General features: G+C 41.8%; 1 protein-coding gene across 2 annotated transcripts; it reads right to left on the bottom strand.

The window, feature by feature from the left end:
* Positions 1 to 898: 898 nt before the first annotated feature.
* Positions 899 to 15526, bottom strand: CNOT11 (CCR4-NOT transcription complex subunit 11). 2 transcript variants are annotated; one of them, XM_077343535.1, is made up of 7 exons: positions 14794 to 15521; positions 12534 to 12698; positions 5667 to 5819; positions 4006 to 4208; positions 2473 to 2675; positions 1772 to 1868; positions 899 to 1234 (listed from the first exon to the last, which is right to left on the bottom strand). In XM_077343535.1, exons 1-7 carry the CDS (start codon positions 15308 to 15310, stop codon positions 1037 to 1039), a joined length of 1536 nt encoding a protein of 511 aa, XP_077199650.1. In that variant the 5' UTR covers positions 15311 to 15521; the 3' UTR covers positions 899 to 1036. The 2 variants fall into 2 exon arrangements, with proteins under 2 accessions (XP_077199650.1, XP_077199651.1); XM_077343536.1 differs by lacking the exon at positions 1772 to 1868 and having other exon boundaries at positions 14794 to 15526.
* Positions 15527 to 15768: the final 242 nt, after the last annotated feature.

Here is a 15768-nt window from a genome sequence, read left to right as displayed (position 1 = left end):
CTGAAAATGGAAAAAGAGGGAGAATTTCCTTACATGAGAATTGGGGGGCGGGGGACTTCATAATAAATGTTTTAAGTGTTTTCTAAAGTTTAATTTCTATAATTGCTTTTGTTATTCTAACTTTTGAAACTTCAGGCCAAAATCAATCAATTTGAAGAGCTGGTAATATGTGTGAAGTTGCATCATCTTTGGGTTTCTCATAGCAACACTTGATTAGACCAAAAGTTATGCTGTATTTACAGATATCACAACAGGCATTTTACTGTTATGATTATTAAATCTCCCCCAGGTAAAGGAAGTATAAAATGTTTAAGTAAAAACTAAGCTTGATCATTAAAACTCCTTAGGTTCATTTCCACAATTATAATTAAGCATGTAAACAGAAATATATGTCTGTTCTATTACAGAGGGAGAACCTCCATTTTTATATTCAGAGTTGGGGTGAATGCTCACTAAAAAGGCTAGGAGGAAGAGCTGTACCATTATTCACGCCTGCTCCTTCTATAAACAATGAAATTGATATTAGAACTGTACACTTTAAAAAACAGTTTTCCTGAGCTTAAGTCTACCCTCTATACTACATTCTGAGGACTTTACAATGGAATATTATGGGAACTTCACCTCAACACTGTTTCAGAGAAATTGTTCAGGAACATTTGATCTCTCAGCAGACAATGGCAGCTTCATCTCTTCACATGCAAGTTACCAGAAAGGGAAAATAGCACAAAGCCTGTACATTAATTATTACATGAGCTTGGGTTTCAGATATAAGAAATACTTCCAACAGTGCCAAGTTCTCCCCCAAAAATGCAATTTGTATAACTCCCATGAGCAAGTCCCCCCCCAGAGTTTCCATGCAAACTACCTCAATCGTAAGCAATGAGTGTCAAGCAGAAGCTTGTGTTCCTTATGCACCAGAAAAAAACCCAGTATTTAATACAGCACAAATAGCATCTTAATTGTAGGCAGTAATACAATCAGCTATACAAAAGTCAAACACAACCCTAATTCAAAGTACAGTCTTCTCATTTAAATCTTATTTTGAGGTCTTTGTCTCTGAAGGGTTTTCACCAGTGTCAAGTGTTTTGAGCAATCGGAAAAGGCCGGCTGCTTCTCTTATCCGACTGAATTCAATACAAAAGGCCTGCACTTCTATAAATAAGTCCTGTACATTAATGATTTTATTCCGGATCAATGATTGAAGAAAGACACAAACAAGACGTACCAACCGGTTCTGGAGAAAAGAAAAAAATGAGTAATTATAAACAAGAGTATGGCACCCAATTTATTCATTAATTATTTATCAATGTGATTTTATTAGCCGAACACTACATTTACATAATACTAGCCAGTGAAACTTGTAGCCTGCTACATTTTGCTCCAGCCACTAATGGATACTTTAGTGGCATACGTTCTGTAGTTGCTGGCTGGCTGGTTCCGAGACTGGTGGCATACAAGTCCAGTTAATACATACATTTCAATCTTCTAGTGAAAACAAAAAAGTCAACCTTGAATAGAACTGTGTTTTGAACCAGCAAGTTACTTCCAACTTATGGCAACCTTAACAGCAATAATCTTGCTCAGGCTAATTTAATGGAGTTGAATTCTTTTACCCCCCCCCCCCCCCCGGTCAGATTCCTAGAAGCCAAAGTTGTATCCATGCATCTTCAAACCCTAGATGGCCTTTTTCTCCCTGTACCATCTAAGGCCCAGTTTTTCTTCAACAGTCAGGATACAATGTTTTCTCTTCAGTAAACTCATGAACATTTACCTGCATGTACTTGTCCTTAATCTGCTCGCAAGTAGAAATACAATTGGAGATATAAAGGTGAATAAATTCTGGAGGAAGATCAACTGCTGTTGTAAGCCTGTTGAATATATAATATTTTACTATCCTTGGCTATCATTGAATTTGCCCCAGATCTGAACAGATTGCCCCAGTTCTGTCCATGGGAGAAGCCAAAATTGGTTGGATGAACCTCCTTTTCGCAGGCATGCATACAAGCAGCCTCTAACTGGACAGCTTAACATCAGTCTACCATGAGCGGAATGCAATAATACATGTGAGTATAGGTTAAAAGGGAAGAACCGTCCCCTAAATTTGTTTCATGCAGATGCTGTATCTCTGCTCCCCATATGGAGGGTTTTTTCCAAGCTGCAGCCATTTTCTTATACGGGAAAGAAAGAGAATGACAGGTGAGATTGGGACTGAAGCGACCTTTTCTGACCGCTGTAATTGTAACAAAAACTGAGTTCTGCCCCTCTTGATCATATATCAGGTAGCAGCCTGCTTTCTCTTGTAGACTTATGAGCCAGTCTGTATCTCCCTTTCATCTGCATATATAATTCACCCCAGTTTTGTTTCTTGGAAGGACAAACACGATAGAATCCTAGAAACTGGCATTTAATATATTAAAATCAAGGTATTTTTAATAATTCAAAAAGAATTATTTCAAGCAGACAAGCACTTACCTATTTACAACTTCCATTGAATGGAGAGACATATCCATGTTGACCAATACTGAGAAATACTCCGTTATCTGACTTGACTGCATCAGTTTAAGTAGCATTTCTATAGCAACTAAAGGATTGTTTTCTACTAAATCAGGCAGCTTGGCAGGAGTGAGACCAATATGGTAAACAAGTCTGGGGTCTTTCTCCAACTCTCCAAGGAGCTGCAAAAAAAAAAAGGGGGGGTTCAGAGATATACTGCTCTTAAAGTGTCCCTTTTGTCTTTGAAACATAAATGCACATTCCCCAAAACACATTAGCTGAGTGACCTTGAGCCAGTCACAGTTCTCCGAGTTCTCAGCCTCACCTACCACACAGGGTGTCTTGTGGATAGAGGAAGGATAGGTGATTGTAGGCTGCGTTGAGACTCCATAGGGTAGTAAAAAGTGGCATACAAAAACCAGCTCTTGTTTAACTATTTAAGTTTGATTAGACTACTCCAATCCCTTGTAGTAGCTCTAGGAGCAGGTCTTTTGGCTGTACTTGTCCAAAGTCACTTAGATACCACAGAGCCATGTTTACCTGCAGTTACCCTACTGAGTGCCAAAAGGTATGCATATCAAGTAAATGAGCTTGTAAAAGATTCAATTTTAAAGAGCACCTGAAGGATTTTAAATTTAAGTCTAAAGCTAGGTTTTAATATTGGGAACTTCTGTAGCAATTTGGATCCTTTCAACTTTGCTGCAGCAACCAAGACAAATCAGGTGCAGCTAGCTCTAGATCAACGGTAAGCTTGATCAATTAACAGGCCACAAATTAGGTTTTACCCTGCTCAGAAAAACTCTAAATTTCAAGGCAGAGTAGTTCTCCTTGAAGGGCCCCATCTGAATCCTTTAATCACCACCTGTTGGTCAATCACCATCCTTGCTGACTCACCCTGTTTCATTAACTATGACCTAAGATGATTACCTATAATAGAAGGGTGGAGATTTTATCATTGCTATATACTTAGGGCTAGCCTACAACAGCCAGAGCTCTGTGAGAAAGAGAACCATAAAAACAAAGGCAGAAAAAAGGATAAGAGGTGAGTGAGTTCATTAACAAGGGAAAAAGACAAGAGAACTAGTCTCTATTATCCGTACAAGACTCTGCTCAAGTTAAAAGAAATCAAAAGACAAAATTAAAGAAGTGTGTGTGGGGGGGAGAGATGGAAGTTACCCAGCATAGACTATTTACACACTGAAAGTTTCATGTGGGGCTGCAGGCTGGAGTTTTAGTCATGGCAGGTTGCCACACCTCTTCCTGGGGGGGGGGGGAGCACTTGGCCTGGTATACCTCATCTACCCCTGATTTGTATTCCTGCATGGAAGCTGGGGCAGTGAAGTTCCCAGAGCAGAAACGGCCATAGGGCAGTATTTTGTACATATCTGCCTGAACTACTAAGTCTGCAGAAGCAGGTTTGGATCTTTAAGACTGCTCACCTGATCATTAAGAACCAGACGTTAGGATGTGGCATAGATATTCTCCTGCACATACTGCAACCAATGTACATACCTGTGTTTGCTGAGGTGATGACAAGGGACTTTTGAAAGCTTTGGCCATGATGCGCTTGATCTCTACTCCAGCACTGTTTTTCACACACATTGATTTGTCCCACTGAATTGCATGGTCTGGCTCTATAGGGTTGAGCCAAGCTAGTTCATCCTCACAAATATGGAGTGGAGGTGGTGGCCGGATAAACTCAGGCCGAAAGTGACCTGAAAAATATAATCACAAATGCTCAGAGGAAAGTAGAAAGATTTCACAAAAATCTACCATGCTATGAGTTTTATCAAATCCCTGTAACATATTCTGATTCTACTCATTTTTGAGCACTGGATACAGGAAGTTCAGCACAGTAGTCCTCTCCAGGCTACCGTTCAGAACACATCATAAAATCCTTCATCTATTGCCAGATTTCCTGTGTCATATGTAGATCTGCTCTATTATGTTCATGACGTACAACTACAAAAAGTGAGGCAAACATTCTATTTCCAATATCTTTTCAACATAATGGATAAATCACAATATAGTGCATAAAGACATTTTTACATGTTCAACAAAATGCTCATCTTGAATCATGAGGTCACAGCCTAGATCTGGGCAGAGGATTTAGCAGATTAAGAAAGAGAAAAGGCTACTCTCCCCCATTTACCTGATTTTTCTCCCAGTTGTAAGCCATATTTGAGTCTCCACTGGATCATAAGAATTTCCAATTTACCACATACCTTGACGTTACTCCCGTTTTTACTTTTGGTGCCAGGCATGGAATATGTGTATAGTAGACTGTGGCACCACACCCTTCAATGCTAGGAGCTGGGTGTTCATAAAGAATATCAACTATAAACTTTGCCTGCAAGTGTTCCCTATAAAAAGTTCCAAATAGATGCATCTATGAAGTGTGAAGCAACTTACAAAAACTTGTACCTAGAACAAGCATTTAAGCATCATCAGGTTCATTCTGTCCTTAGAATCCAAGGCTGCAGTTCTTGATGTAGCTTATTTTACACTATTCACTAGGTGACTGTGGCTAATAAGTAACGGAGAGTCCATAAACTTATTTATCCTGATTGGATTCAATGGAGTGTACTTCCCAATAAACAAACTTAGGACTTGTCTCAAGTATTTGCGTTCCTGTTTCTGTCTGTTTTGACACCTCAGATTTGAGATGTGTTTCAATATGAAGAGGGTACCCTATGTGAAGTTCCACCATCAGGTACAAATTGACAGCAGCTTTTTCACAGAACCCTATAATCTTCAACTTCTATAAATAAAAATGAATAAACAAAAAAACAGCTGTGTAAGACAGCTGTTCAAAAGAGCTTCTGAAATTTATAGTTTATGTATGTCAAATATGTACAGATTTTAATTGTGTATTGTTATTGTAACCTACCTCAACTGTTTCTCAGAGAAATGTGGGTTAAAATGCACTAAAGTTTTTATAAATTGAACGTTTAGCAGTCCTCTATCTTCTAGACAAGAACAGAAGTCATCAGATAAAACTATTAATCCTAATACTGTTCAGAAAAAGGCAATATAGCTCCTGACCTGCAACTGAAGTAATTTTTAGTTTTAGTACTAACTATATTAATATAAAGAGGAGGGGAGAAACACAATTTATTATATGAGCATTAAGTTCTAACTGGGCTAAAGATTACAAAAAAGACAATGCATACTTTCAATTGGTGGTTTTGGTCCACTCACTAAAGCTTCAGTGATCTGAGAGGCAACAGAGCTGTCAAAACCAGAATTGGAAGAATCCGGGTCAGGGTCACTTAGAATACTTGGGAAGCTAGCTTTACTCTGTGTTGGCAGTTCAGACTGACGCTCTGGAAAGAAAAATGATTCACTTCAATTGCAATTAACACAAGAGCCTGGGAAAAATTAAAAGCAGTTATAAAAAGCAGATTTAATGTTATTTACTTCTCCATTCCTCTGAATTTACAATTCAGTATCTTGATAAAAAGAATGAGGGAGTATTATGTCAAAGTTGCTTTTAGGAAATGAGGAATTTTGTAAGATAAGCATATTTCACAAGTAAAATGGTTACATCTAGCTATGATAACCAACCATCTCAACAATATATTGGATTTTAATAGGATTACACTAAATTAAAAGCATTGCTTGGGAGAAAACGAGATCAAAACTCACAAATACATTGGTCAGCATTTCTCAATCAGGCAAGGAAAGCTCAGAGTTAGGTCAATTATACCTCGAAAAGCTCCGTTGTGAGAACAATGATACAATTATGATCTTAAAGTAAGAAAGGGTAACCTAGCTGTTACCTAAAGGAATAACATAAACAATATGAGATTCTTTAGATTGACTGCGCTCATGCCAAGAGACAGACATATTTGTTTTCAAAACTGGTTCTGATTGTAGCAAAGATATAAATAATTCCACCTATCTGGAATTCTCATCTGAGCAAAAGTATGCCTTCATAATTTTCGGAATTGACGTAGAAGTGAACACATTTCTAAAAAGCACAGGAATACTGTGAGAAGAAAAAAAACTCCATGCTATTCAAAAGAAAACAACTGGAGATGCTTTGTGGAGCTACATTTTCCTCTCATTTGTCAATTCCAGGAAGTCTCCTTTGATTAGAGAGGGAGTATTCTAGAAAACAGCAATTCATCTACAGGTCAGTTATGCTTAATCAAAACAATCCTGTATCAGATAAACAGTTTGTATGTACAAGATCTTTGCCAGAATACTTCTCCTTTTTCCATAAGCAACAGATAACAAAGTTGGCGGACAAGCTGTAACGTGAAAAAGTAACTACAAACAACTACATCTCAACTCGTATATGAACTCTCTACAAGCTCTAAAATTGTATAAAAAGAGTACTAGCATGTTAACCCCAATAAATCAAAAAGTATTGCTACCTTTGTTAAACAAAAATAGCAAAATGTGAAGCTGCTCTTTTTCAACATATCCATCATCTAGGTCTCTACTTGTCTGAAGGTGGTGGTTCCATCTCTCTTCCACAAAGAATTCCGCATTCTTCAGGCTTTGAGAAACCCCAGAACTGGTGCCATCATGTAGAATATGGTTGGGAAGCTTGCTGTGTACAGTCCCACCTGGGGCCCCTTCCCTTCCCACCCCCCTCCAGGCCCATCATTAGCCATTTTGGGAAGGGTGACTAGGTTGACATGACCATATATGGTCATTATACATACATACATACACACATACACATACACATACACACACATATATATATATATATATATATATATATATATATACACACACACACACATATATACATACATACACACACACACATATATAATTAACTCCCACCCATTCAGGAAACCCTTCCAGGGCCATCAAGAAACCCAAGGTTTCATGAAATTCCAGTTGAAAAAGCCTGATTTATACCTTGTTTTGACATCCTCAAGGTATTCAAATTGTGTTCCTTTTAAATGTTCTTTGAGTTTTTGAAACAACAGAGTCTGCAGGAGCAGGGCTACACAGTGAATGGGATACGATTTCTCAAAATTCTCGTAATACATTCCTCGAAGAATGAGTAGGTGCATTGTTGTAGGAAAAAATTCTAAATGCTACTTCCCTGTCCTTTTCACCAATGCCGTTTTCAATTTCTTTCTAAGGTACCCTAATGAGACTAAGATAAGTGTATTAGTGAGAGAACTGATTGCAGAGACACGTTTCAACATGTTTTGTTTGGAATGAACCTGTGTACGTATGAACTGGAACTTGTCTGCTTTGTGATCTGTTGCTTATGGAAAAAGTCTGCCAACTATGTTATCTAATGCTTTTGGACTTCCTCTCATGTATTTACTCAGGATTTAGAACCTGTCTTGTATAGCCCAGGCTATCCTGATCTCATTAGATCTCAGAAGCAAAGCAGGGTCAGCCCTGCTACATATTGGATGGGAAACCAAGGAATACCAGGGTCTCAAAGCAGAGGCAGGCAATGGCAAACCTCCTCCAAATGTCTCTTGCCTTGAAAACCCTGTAGGATTGCTAACAGTCAGCTGCAACTTGATGGCAAAAATAAACATGTATATGTCCTCACTGGACTTATTTTATGTGCCCATGCTTAGGATTGCTATGCAGTACTTATCAAAATTTATATTTATATTCCGAGAGATTTACATTCTCATACAATCCAATTTTGTTTTAATGTGTGAAATATCAGATGAACTAAATTCAAAGACGTTTCTAAGGGGAGAAAACTAATGACCACATGAAAACCATGAAAATTCAGCACAATTTACCACGGAATAGGTATCGTATAATCAAATACTGATCAGGTGCATTCCATTCTGCCTTTTTCCCTCACAAGTTTTCTTCATGCCAATGCCTGTTATTGTGCTATTAAAATAAGGTTCAGTTTCATCCCACTATTATGTTTGTTCTTGAAAAAAAAATTATAACTCATTTCTGAAGCGCACTGTAATGATGTCCAAAACAGGATAATGACTTTAAAAGCTCAAACCATCAATATGACTCATCTTAAAAACTGTGTCACGTGTATGTATTCTAGGAGATCTATCAGAGACTTTCCATTTTATACGAGATCAAAACTATTATCTCCATGTTCAGCCTTGGAAAGTTACTAAAAGCTCACATATTACAGCACATATTATCCCAAACAACATCCTACAAATACAGAGAAAAAGAACACCATCGCTGCTCTACTCTAATAAGAACTAGGCTAAAACTATGTGGGCATTTAGCTGCAGTGGCATTTGCCTCTTAAAGGTAAAGCTGTAACCCAGGGCAGACAAGCAAGTCCTATAACGTGATTTATTTGGACAGTGTCAGGCTGTAAAGTGCAATAGGGATGAGTAGGGCAGAAACTGCAAACACAACCATTAAGCATACTCTGAAAATGCCCCATGTACACAAACTATCTTCTTATATAAAATACAGAGACCCATCTTCAGGTGGTGCTTCTGTTACAAAATATCAGATTCTTCTGAATGCTCAAAGGATATGTTTTGGAATGGAGAGAAACAGCTAAAAATAACAGAGTTGCACTTACCTGTAACTCTTGTTCAGCCATGTCTTACATGCAGACTGCACAGGGTAGCTGTACAAAACATTCTCTAGCTTAAAACATTATGTAATAGGGCATCCTACCCTCCAGAGAAGCAGCGCATGTGCCAGTTTCCCTGCCATTCACATCACATGCTCTTAGGATGGGACACCCCTTCCCTCAGTTCCCACCAAGCTGGTTCTCATCTTGTAGGGACACACAGAACCAGAGATTCCAAAGTTGCAAGAGCAGACCCTAAAACTCAATGACATGAGAGCGCACAGCTAGGGGGGTGGGAACGTGTGTCTGCACAGACATTGATGAACATCAGCTACAGTTACGTGCAACTCTGTTTTCATCTTCCATCTTGTTGTACAGCCCCGTATTGGAACACTAGTGACCTATTCAGCTGAGGAGGTGGGCTGAGTTTCTCACTCAAATGAAGACTGTGGCACCGCTTTCCCAAACTCTGCCTGTTTCCTAGCCTAGCGATCCAGAGCATAATCCCTCATATAGGCATCTTCAGAGGACCACACAGCCACTCTACAGACCTCCAGAAATATCCTCAACTGATCCAGCACTTTGAACTCACTTTGTCCTGGCCACAAATGGGGAGGGGGAAATTGCCAGGGAAGGGTTAAACATATGGCAGCCATTTAAACCTAACAGCTGATGGACAGACCCACCAGGCAGTTAGGTTTAAGTGGCCAGTAACCATTTCAAGGTCGGTTTCATTTCACCCTGCTTGAAAGCAAAACTGAGAGGAGTTAAATGGCTTGCAGTCATTTCAGCTTAACAATGAGGCAAGTGTGCCAATCCCTTGTTAGGTTTAAATGGCTGTGAAGCATTTAATGCTTTTAAGGGCACTCAGTCTTTTAAATCCTTTGATTTCACTTCTCCCCAAAAGGAGTGAAATGGAGAGGTTAAATGGATTGTATCTATTTAAACCTAACAGCAGCTGGGCGCACACACACCACTGTCACACTGTAATGGCTGTGAGCCATTACACAGAAGTGAGTTTCACTTCTCCATATTGGAAGTGGAAGGGGGAGCAGGGAACAGAGGGCAACCATTGAAACCAAACTGCCATAAAAACTTTGCTCAGTGATCAGGTTGAAGTGACCTGAACAGCTGAACTGGGCAAAAGTTCGCAGAAACTGCCTTCCCTAAACATTGGTTCAGGAGACATGAACCACGCCAAATCTGTGATGAATTCTGGCTCATGAACCAGTTTATGCCTATTCCTAAATAGAACAGTAACATAAACTGGAGAACAGGGACACCCAGTCTTTTTGAGCCTGCAGGTTATGTTTGGGATTCTGGCACAGGGTTGTGGACACAATCACCAAATGCTGCCATAGGAAGCAAAGCCAACCACAAAATGGCTGCTGGAGGCAGATCCAACCCAAAAAGTTCAGTGATTTAAGATATATTTAATTCTAACAGAAACACTTTAATATTTTAAGTAGAAGCTCTTTAACAGGACACCTTTTAATCTATACAACCAATCAGAAGCCCTACTGAACAAAAGCCCCACCCACTTTGTAAAAGCATTTGGTGAGTACTAGGAAAGATGTTGGTGGACACCACATGGGGGATCCATCCTGTAGAACAAATGCCCGTTATTAATAATATGCTTTAAAACATTTATTTAGTTATATTTTTTCAATATCTTCATCTCAATTTCTACCTAGTTTACCTCTACAATACACCAACCTATCAGTATACCAATAAAGAATATACAAGTTAAAAAGTGTTTATGTTTGCACATAAATGGCAGGAGAAACACAAGCATATTTCTAGAAGAGATGTTTGGTGATTTTATATTCCTCACTATGAAATCCCTGTACCAAAACATTCACACAGGGTGAATATTAACATGAGATACAGCCTAGACTGTAGTCATACTAGAACTCAAAGTATGACCGGGATACTGGTTTGGCTCACGCAAAAGAATTTCCAGATTTCACTGTGGTTCATGGATAATATATTAAACTGGTAAACTGTACATTATAAACTGGATTTACAGTTTATAAAGAGAATCACTTTTGTGGTTTGCTCCCTACATATTCAGAGCCATAACTCTGCTTCAAATGGAAAAATATCTCCAGAAGCTTTAACCATTCTCCTTGAGTTTCATACAATTTAAATGAAAGGGCCAACCATCTGCGCAGACCTAAAAAATGAAGACTGAAGTGATGTACATTATCTGGGAAAATATAAACCAGAAGATGTTCTGGAAAATATCATGATGCACTAAAAGCACAATCTGATTTAGCATAGTCATACAGATGTATTTAGCAAAGCATTTTTAAGTGCCTTATGTTTAAGTTTATGTCCCAGCAGCAAACAGAATTACTCTATGACAAACTTTCTTGACAAGACCTGGAAGGGTTTCCAAAATGGGTGGGAATTTTTTTTTTTAATTTTTAAAGAAAAAATGTTAAAACTTTATTGGGTGATATGACCATACATGGCCAATGAGGGGCCTACAAGGGATGGGAAGGGGAGGGGTTTCAGGTGGGCACATGTGCAGCTATGCTTCTCAACCACATTCTGCCTGATCATGCCACATGATCACTTTTCCTCAAAGCCTGAAGAATGTTTCAGGGGTTTCTCAATAGTAAAAAAGTTGAGAAAAGCTGCTCTAGGACAGTGGTCCCCAACCCGCGGGCCGTGAAGGCCTTGGCGTCAGGCTGCGGCTCCTTCTTCCCTCCCCCCCGAAACGAGAAGCTCGCCAGGCCGCGAGCAAATCGGCCGCCAAATCGCCAAAGCCGATTAGCTCGCAACCTGGCAAGCTTCTTGTTTCGGGAGGGGGGGGAGAGAAGCTTGCCGAGCCGCAAGCTAATCGGCTGCTTTGGCGGCCGATTTGCTGGCGACCCGGAGGGGCCAGGAGGGGGAGCTGCGGCCGCCGGCATGACGGCGGCGCAAACACACATGTGTGGACTGCCGCACACGCGCATTTGCGCTGGGGCTGCCGCGCGTGCGCGGGCCCCCGGGCCGCCCTCTCCCCCCACTCCGCGGCAGCCAAAAGGTTGCAGACCGCTGCTCTAGGAGATCAACAAGCCTAAGACTGGAGTAACTCTTCATAGTATTGCTGTGAAATTTTAGCATATCCAAATCACTATGTTATGTTTGCTAGCATGTTCCTAGCAAAGAAAGAATTGTTGATGCTATCCATTTATTCTATTTTTCCCATGCAGATCAAGGAAATTGTCTACTTTCCTTTCTTCCCCACCTCCAGCTATAGTTTCTCTTATCTGAAATCAGCAAGGGAAGAGAAGAAAAAGCAGCTATGAACTGAAGAATTATTAATAAACCCTCTAAGGTCTCAAGAGTTGTCTCCTAGAAGTGATAAAGGGTATACAGTTCATCAAACATTGCAGAAGCACAGTATGTTCAGATTCAAGCACTTTCTGTAACCACACACTGAGTGGTACATGTGAGCTAGTAAAAGGAGAAAGAAGCTATTCATGCCATAACAGAGATAACACCATATTTCATTCTGGAGCATTCATATCTTAGGATTTCTTACCTGCTAAAGCTAGCTGAAGACCACTTATATCCACTGACTGGCCCATATTTCCTACATCCATTGAAGCAATCTGCCGTGGAGTCTTTTTAAACAGCTCTCTAGGTGGGGCCAACATCAGCTGAGAAAGGAAGAACTTTTCTGGTGGTGTTATAGGAGGCAGAAAACCTGTAGAAGGCAATTTTATACTCTTAGGTTCAACAGTTCACATTGTAAGTATGAAGTTGCTCTAACAAGTTAGCAGAGACCACTGCATTAATCAGCAGTACAAAGAAAGACATTTCAGAGGATAGCTGCATTGGTGTGCAGTAGAATAGTTAGATTTGAGTCCAGTAGCACCTTAGACATCAATAAGATTTTTGGAATATTAACGTTTGAGAGTCAAAGCTTCCTTTGTCAGACACGTTATCGCTTTATACTAAACAACAAGAAAACGAGTTGGTTCTTATATGCCGCTTTTCTCTACCCAAAGGAGTCTCAAAGCGGCTTACAGTTGCCTTCCTCCTTCTCTCCCCACAACAGAGACCCTGTTAGTAACTCAATAAGTATTTAACTGAGTTAAAAAGTAAAGGTATCCCCTGTGCAAGCACCGAGTCATGTCTGACCCTTGGGGTGATGCCCTCCAGTGTTTTCATGGCAGATTCAATATGGGGTGGTTTGCCAGTGCCTTCCCCAGTCATTACCATTTACCTCCAGCAAGCTGGGTATTCATTTTGATCTCGGAAGGATGGAAGGCTGAGTCGATCTTGAGCCAGCTGCTGGGATTGAACTCCCAACCTCATGGGCAGACAGCTTCAGACAGCATTTCTGCCGCTTACCACTTTTCTCCACAAGAGGCTTTTCATTTAACTGAGTAGTTCGCAACCAAGAAGTTTTGGAAAGTTTCTTTTAAAAAAACACTGAACTCTTCCCATCACTACCCCAATTTTTTAAAAGGACATTACAAAATCATTTTCTGGTATTGTTATCATAAAGAATGTTTATGATAATTCTTACACTAATTTTTACAGTTCTTCCCCAAGTTATAATTACAAAGTGAGTGACCATAACCGTTTCTCCTGAAACACCAAAAAATTCATAGCACAGTATGCCTTAAATTTTACACTGCTTGTGATCATCACATGAAAGGAATTGGTACAGGCCTTGTGATATGAAATGGGCCTATGTAAAAGCTGAAGGCTGTTCTGTTTTGCTGGACAGGGCTATCATGCAATCAGCACATACACCTCCCTATACCCTACAAGTGCTAATTGGTCCCTCCACAGTGTACTGAACCTTAGAAGCATAGACAAAGCACTAGAATAACCACTAATTTAAGAAATATACGCTTAAGACCTCTCAAAACATGTTTTACCTGTCTCTGTCAGGGAACATGCAGAAGCAGTGAAGTATGAATACTACTTACAACAGTTTTAGGGATTAGGGGTGTGTGCGCGTGTGTGTGTGTGTGTGTATATATATATTCCCTACATGACAGATATAAAAGGTATAGGTTCATTACATGCAGAATAGCTTACATTTCAACTTTAATAAGGTATAAGAGTTCTTAACATAGGCTGTGAAAGCACTCCTGGTCTTCCCATACACTCTCAAAATAGCCATGAATCTTCCACAACTGGATAATAATAATCAATAAAATAAATATAATAAATAAATAAAATAAATAAGAGCCCCCAAGCTGTGGTGCCCCAGGGCAAGATATATCTCAACAGGGCATCTCACGTTCATTGATTCTTACAAGTGTTGGGAAATCAAGATAAATTGTTCCAGATTGCTCAGGGTAGGCTACAAGACCCATCCATAAAACCCATCACGTGTGAGAAAGATTCAAAGTTATAACAAAGGATAAATTCAGGTGGGTAGCCGTGTTAGTCTGAAGCAGCAGAACAAAATTTGAGCCCAGTGGCACCTTGAAGACCAACAAAGTTTTATGCCAAGGATGAGCTCTCGTGTGCATGCACATTTCCTCAGATACAATGTATGCGTGCACACAAAAGCTCATACCTGGAATAAAACTTTCGTTTGTCTTCCATGTACCACTGGGCTCAAAGTTTGTTCTGCTGCTCCAGACCAACACGGCTGCCCACCTGAATCGACCAGAGCACAAAGTCAGCATTGTTTAAAACGGCTGTGTTATGGCGGGGCACCCGAAGTTTTTTAAGGGAGGGGGGACGACACAGGGCCAGAGTTTCATCCCAGAAAGGCGCTGCAGACGCTCCTCCTCTCCCGCCGAGCGCGGGCTCCTTCCGCGGAGGCGCAGTACCTGAGAGCGGGGGCCTCTCGCCGTCGTCTCCTCCTCCTGCGGCCGGGCCAGGGGGGGCGCTGGAGGCGGCGCGCTCGGGGGGCGCGGGGTTCAGGAGGTGCGCGAAGATGGCGGCGAAAGGGTTGGCGGCCAGGGGCTCGGTGCGGTACATCTCCCAGAGCAGGTAGAGGGCGGTGAGGCGCTGCGGGGGGCTGGGCAAGAGGTCGGGCTGCTGAAGGAGCAGCACCAGGACGGAGCCCACGCGGAAGTGCTCGGCCTTGCCGAAGTAGTGGTGGAAGGCGGTGGAGAGGCCCTCGAAGGTGCTGCCCCCGGCCTCCTCCGACACGATGCTCAGCAGGCTCGACAGCTCCTTCGGGGAAAGGCTCATCTTCTCCCCCGGAGGCCCCGGCGGCGGCGACACCGCCTCGCTTCCCCTGGGGCTCCTGCTACAGCCGGCGCCGCCGCCGCCCGGAATCGAACCCGCAGTCTCCGCTGCGCGGCCGGCCCCGGGACTGATGCTGGCCCCTCCCCCGGGCATTCAGCGCCTCCCCGCCCGCTGCCTCGCGTGCGCGTCCGCGCGCGCACCTGCCCGGCTCCCACCGCGGCTACTTCGACGGCCGCCACTGAGGCCGCCTTATTGCTTCAGCCTTCCGCGCGCGCATGCTTCAAGAGCTTGTTGTCCGCATGCGCACGCCAGCCTCTTCCTCCCGCTCACTTTCCAGCCTCTCCCCCCTCCCTTCCAGCAATTGCCGAAGATCCTATTGCCTCAGCGTTTCTTTCCCACTGATCACTGTCGTAAAGCGAAAGGGAGGGGCAGGGACGGCCGTCTCTAAGGCCGCGCGGGCTCCTTCACAAAGTGATTGGTCCTTTCTTTTCACACGGGGAGGAGGGATTGGCTGCTTACGGGCAGGAAGAGATCGGCTATTGGTTCCCTCGGGATAGGGAGCAAGGGGTTGCTATGCGGCTCGACTAGTTGTAATCGTTTGCAAACGGGAG

This window comes from Paroedura picta, chromosome 6 (assembly GCF_049243985.1).
Source record: "Paroedura picta isolate Pp20150507F chromosome 6, Ppicta_v3.0, whole genome shotgun sequence".
NCBI classification, from domain to species: domain Eukaryota; kingdom Metazoa; phylum Chordata; class Lepidosauria; order Squamata; family Gekkonidae; genus Paroedura; species Paroedura picta.
This window is presented reverse-complemented; position numbering and strand designations above follow the sequence as displayed.

Coding starts and splice junctions, on each gene's coding strand:
- CNOT11 (XM_077343535.1), bottom strand. CDS start 15,310: ATGCCCGGGGGAGGGGCCAGCATCAGTCCCGGGGCCGGCCGCGCAGCG. Junction 5,820..12,533: donor TCTTCAGCTAGCTTTAGCAG/GTAAGAAATCCT, acceptor TTTTCTTTCCAG/AGCGTCAGTCTGAACTGCCA. Junction 2,676..4,005: donor CATCACCTCAGCAAACACAG/GTATGTACATTG, acceptor TTTTTTTTGCAG/CTCCTTGGAGAGTTGGAGAA.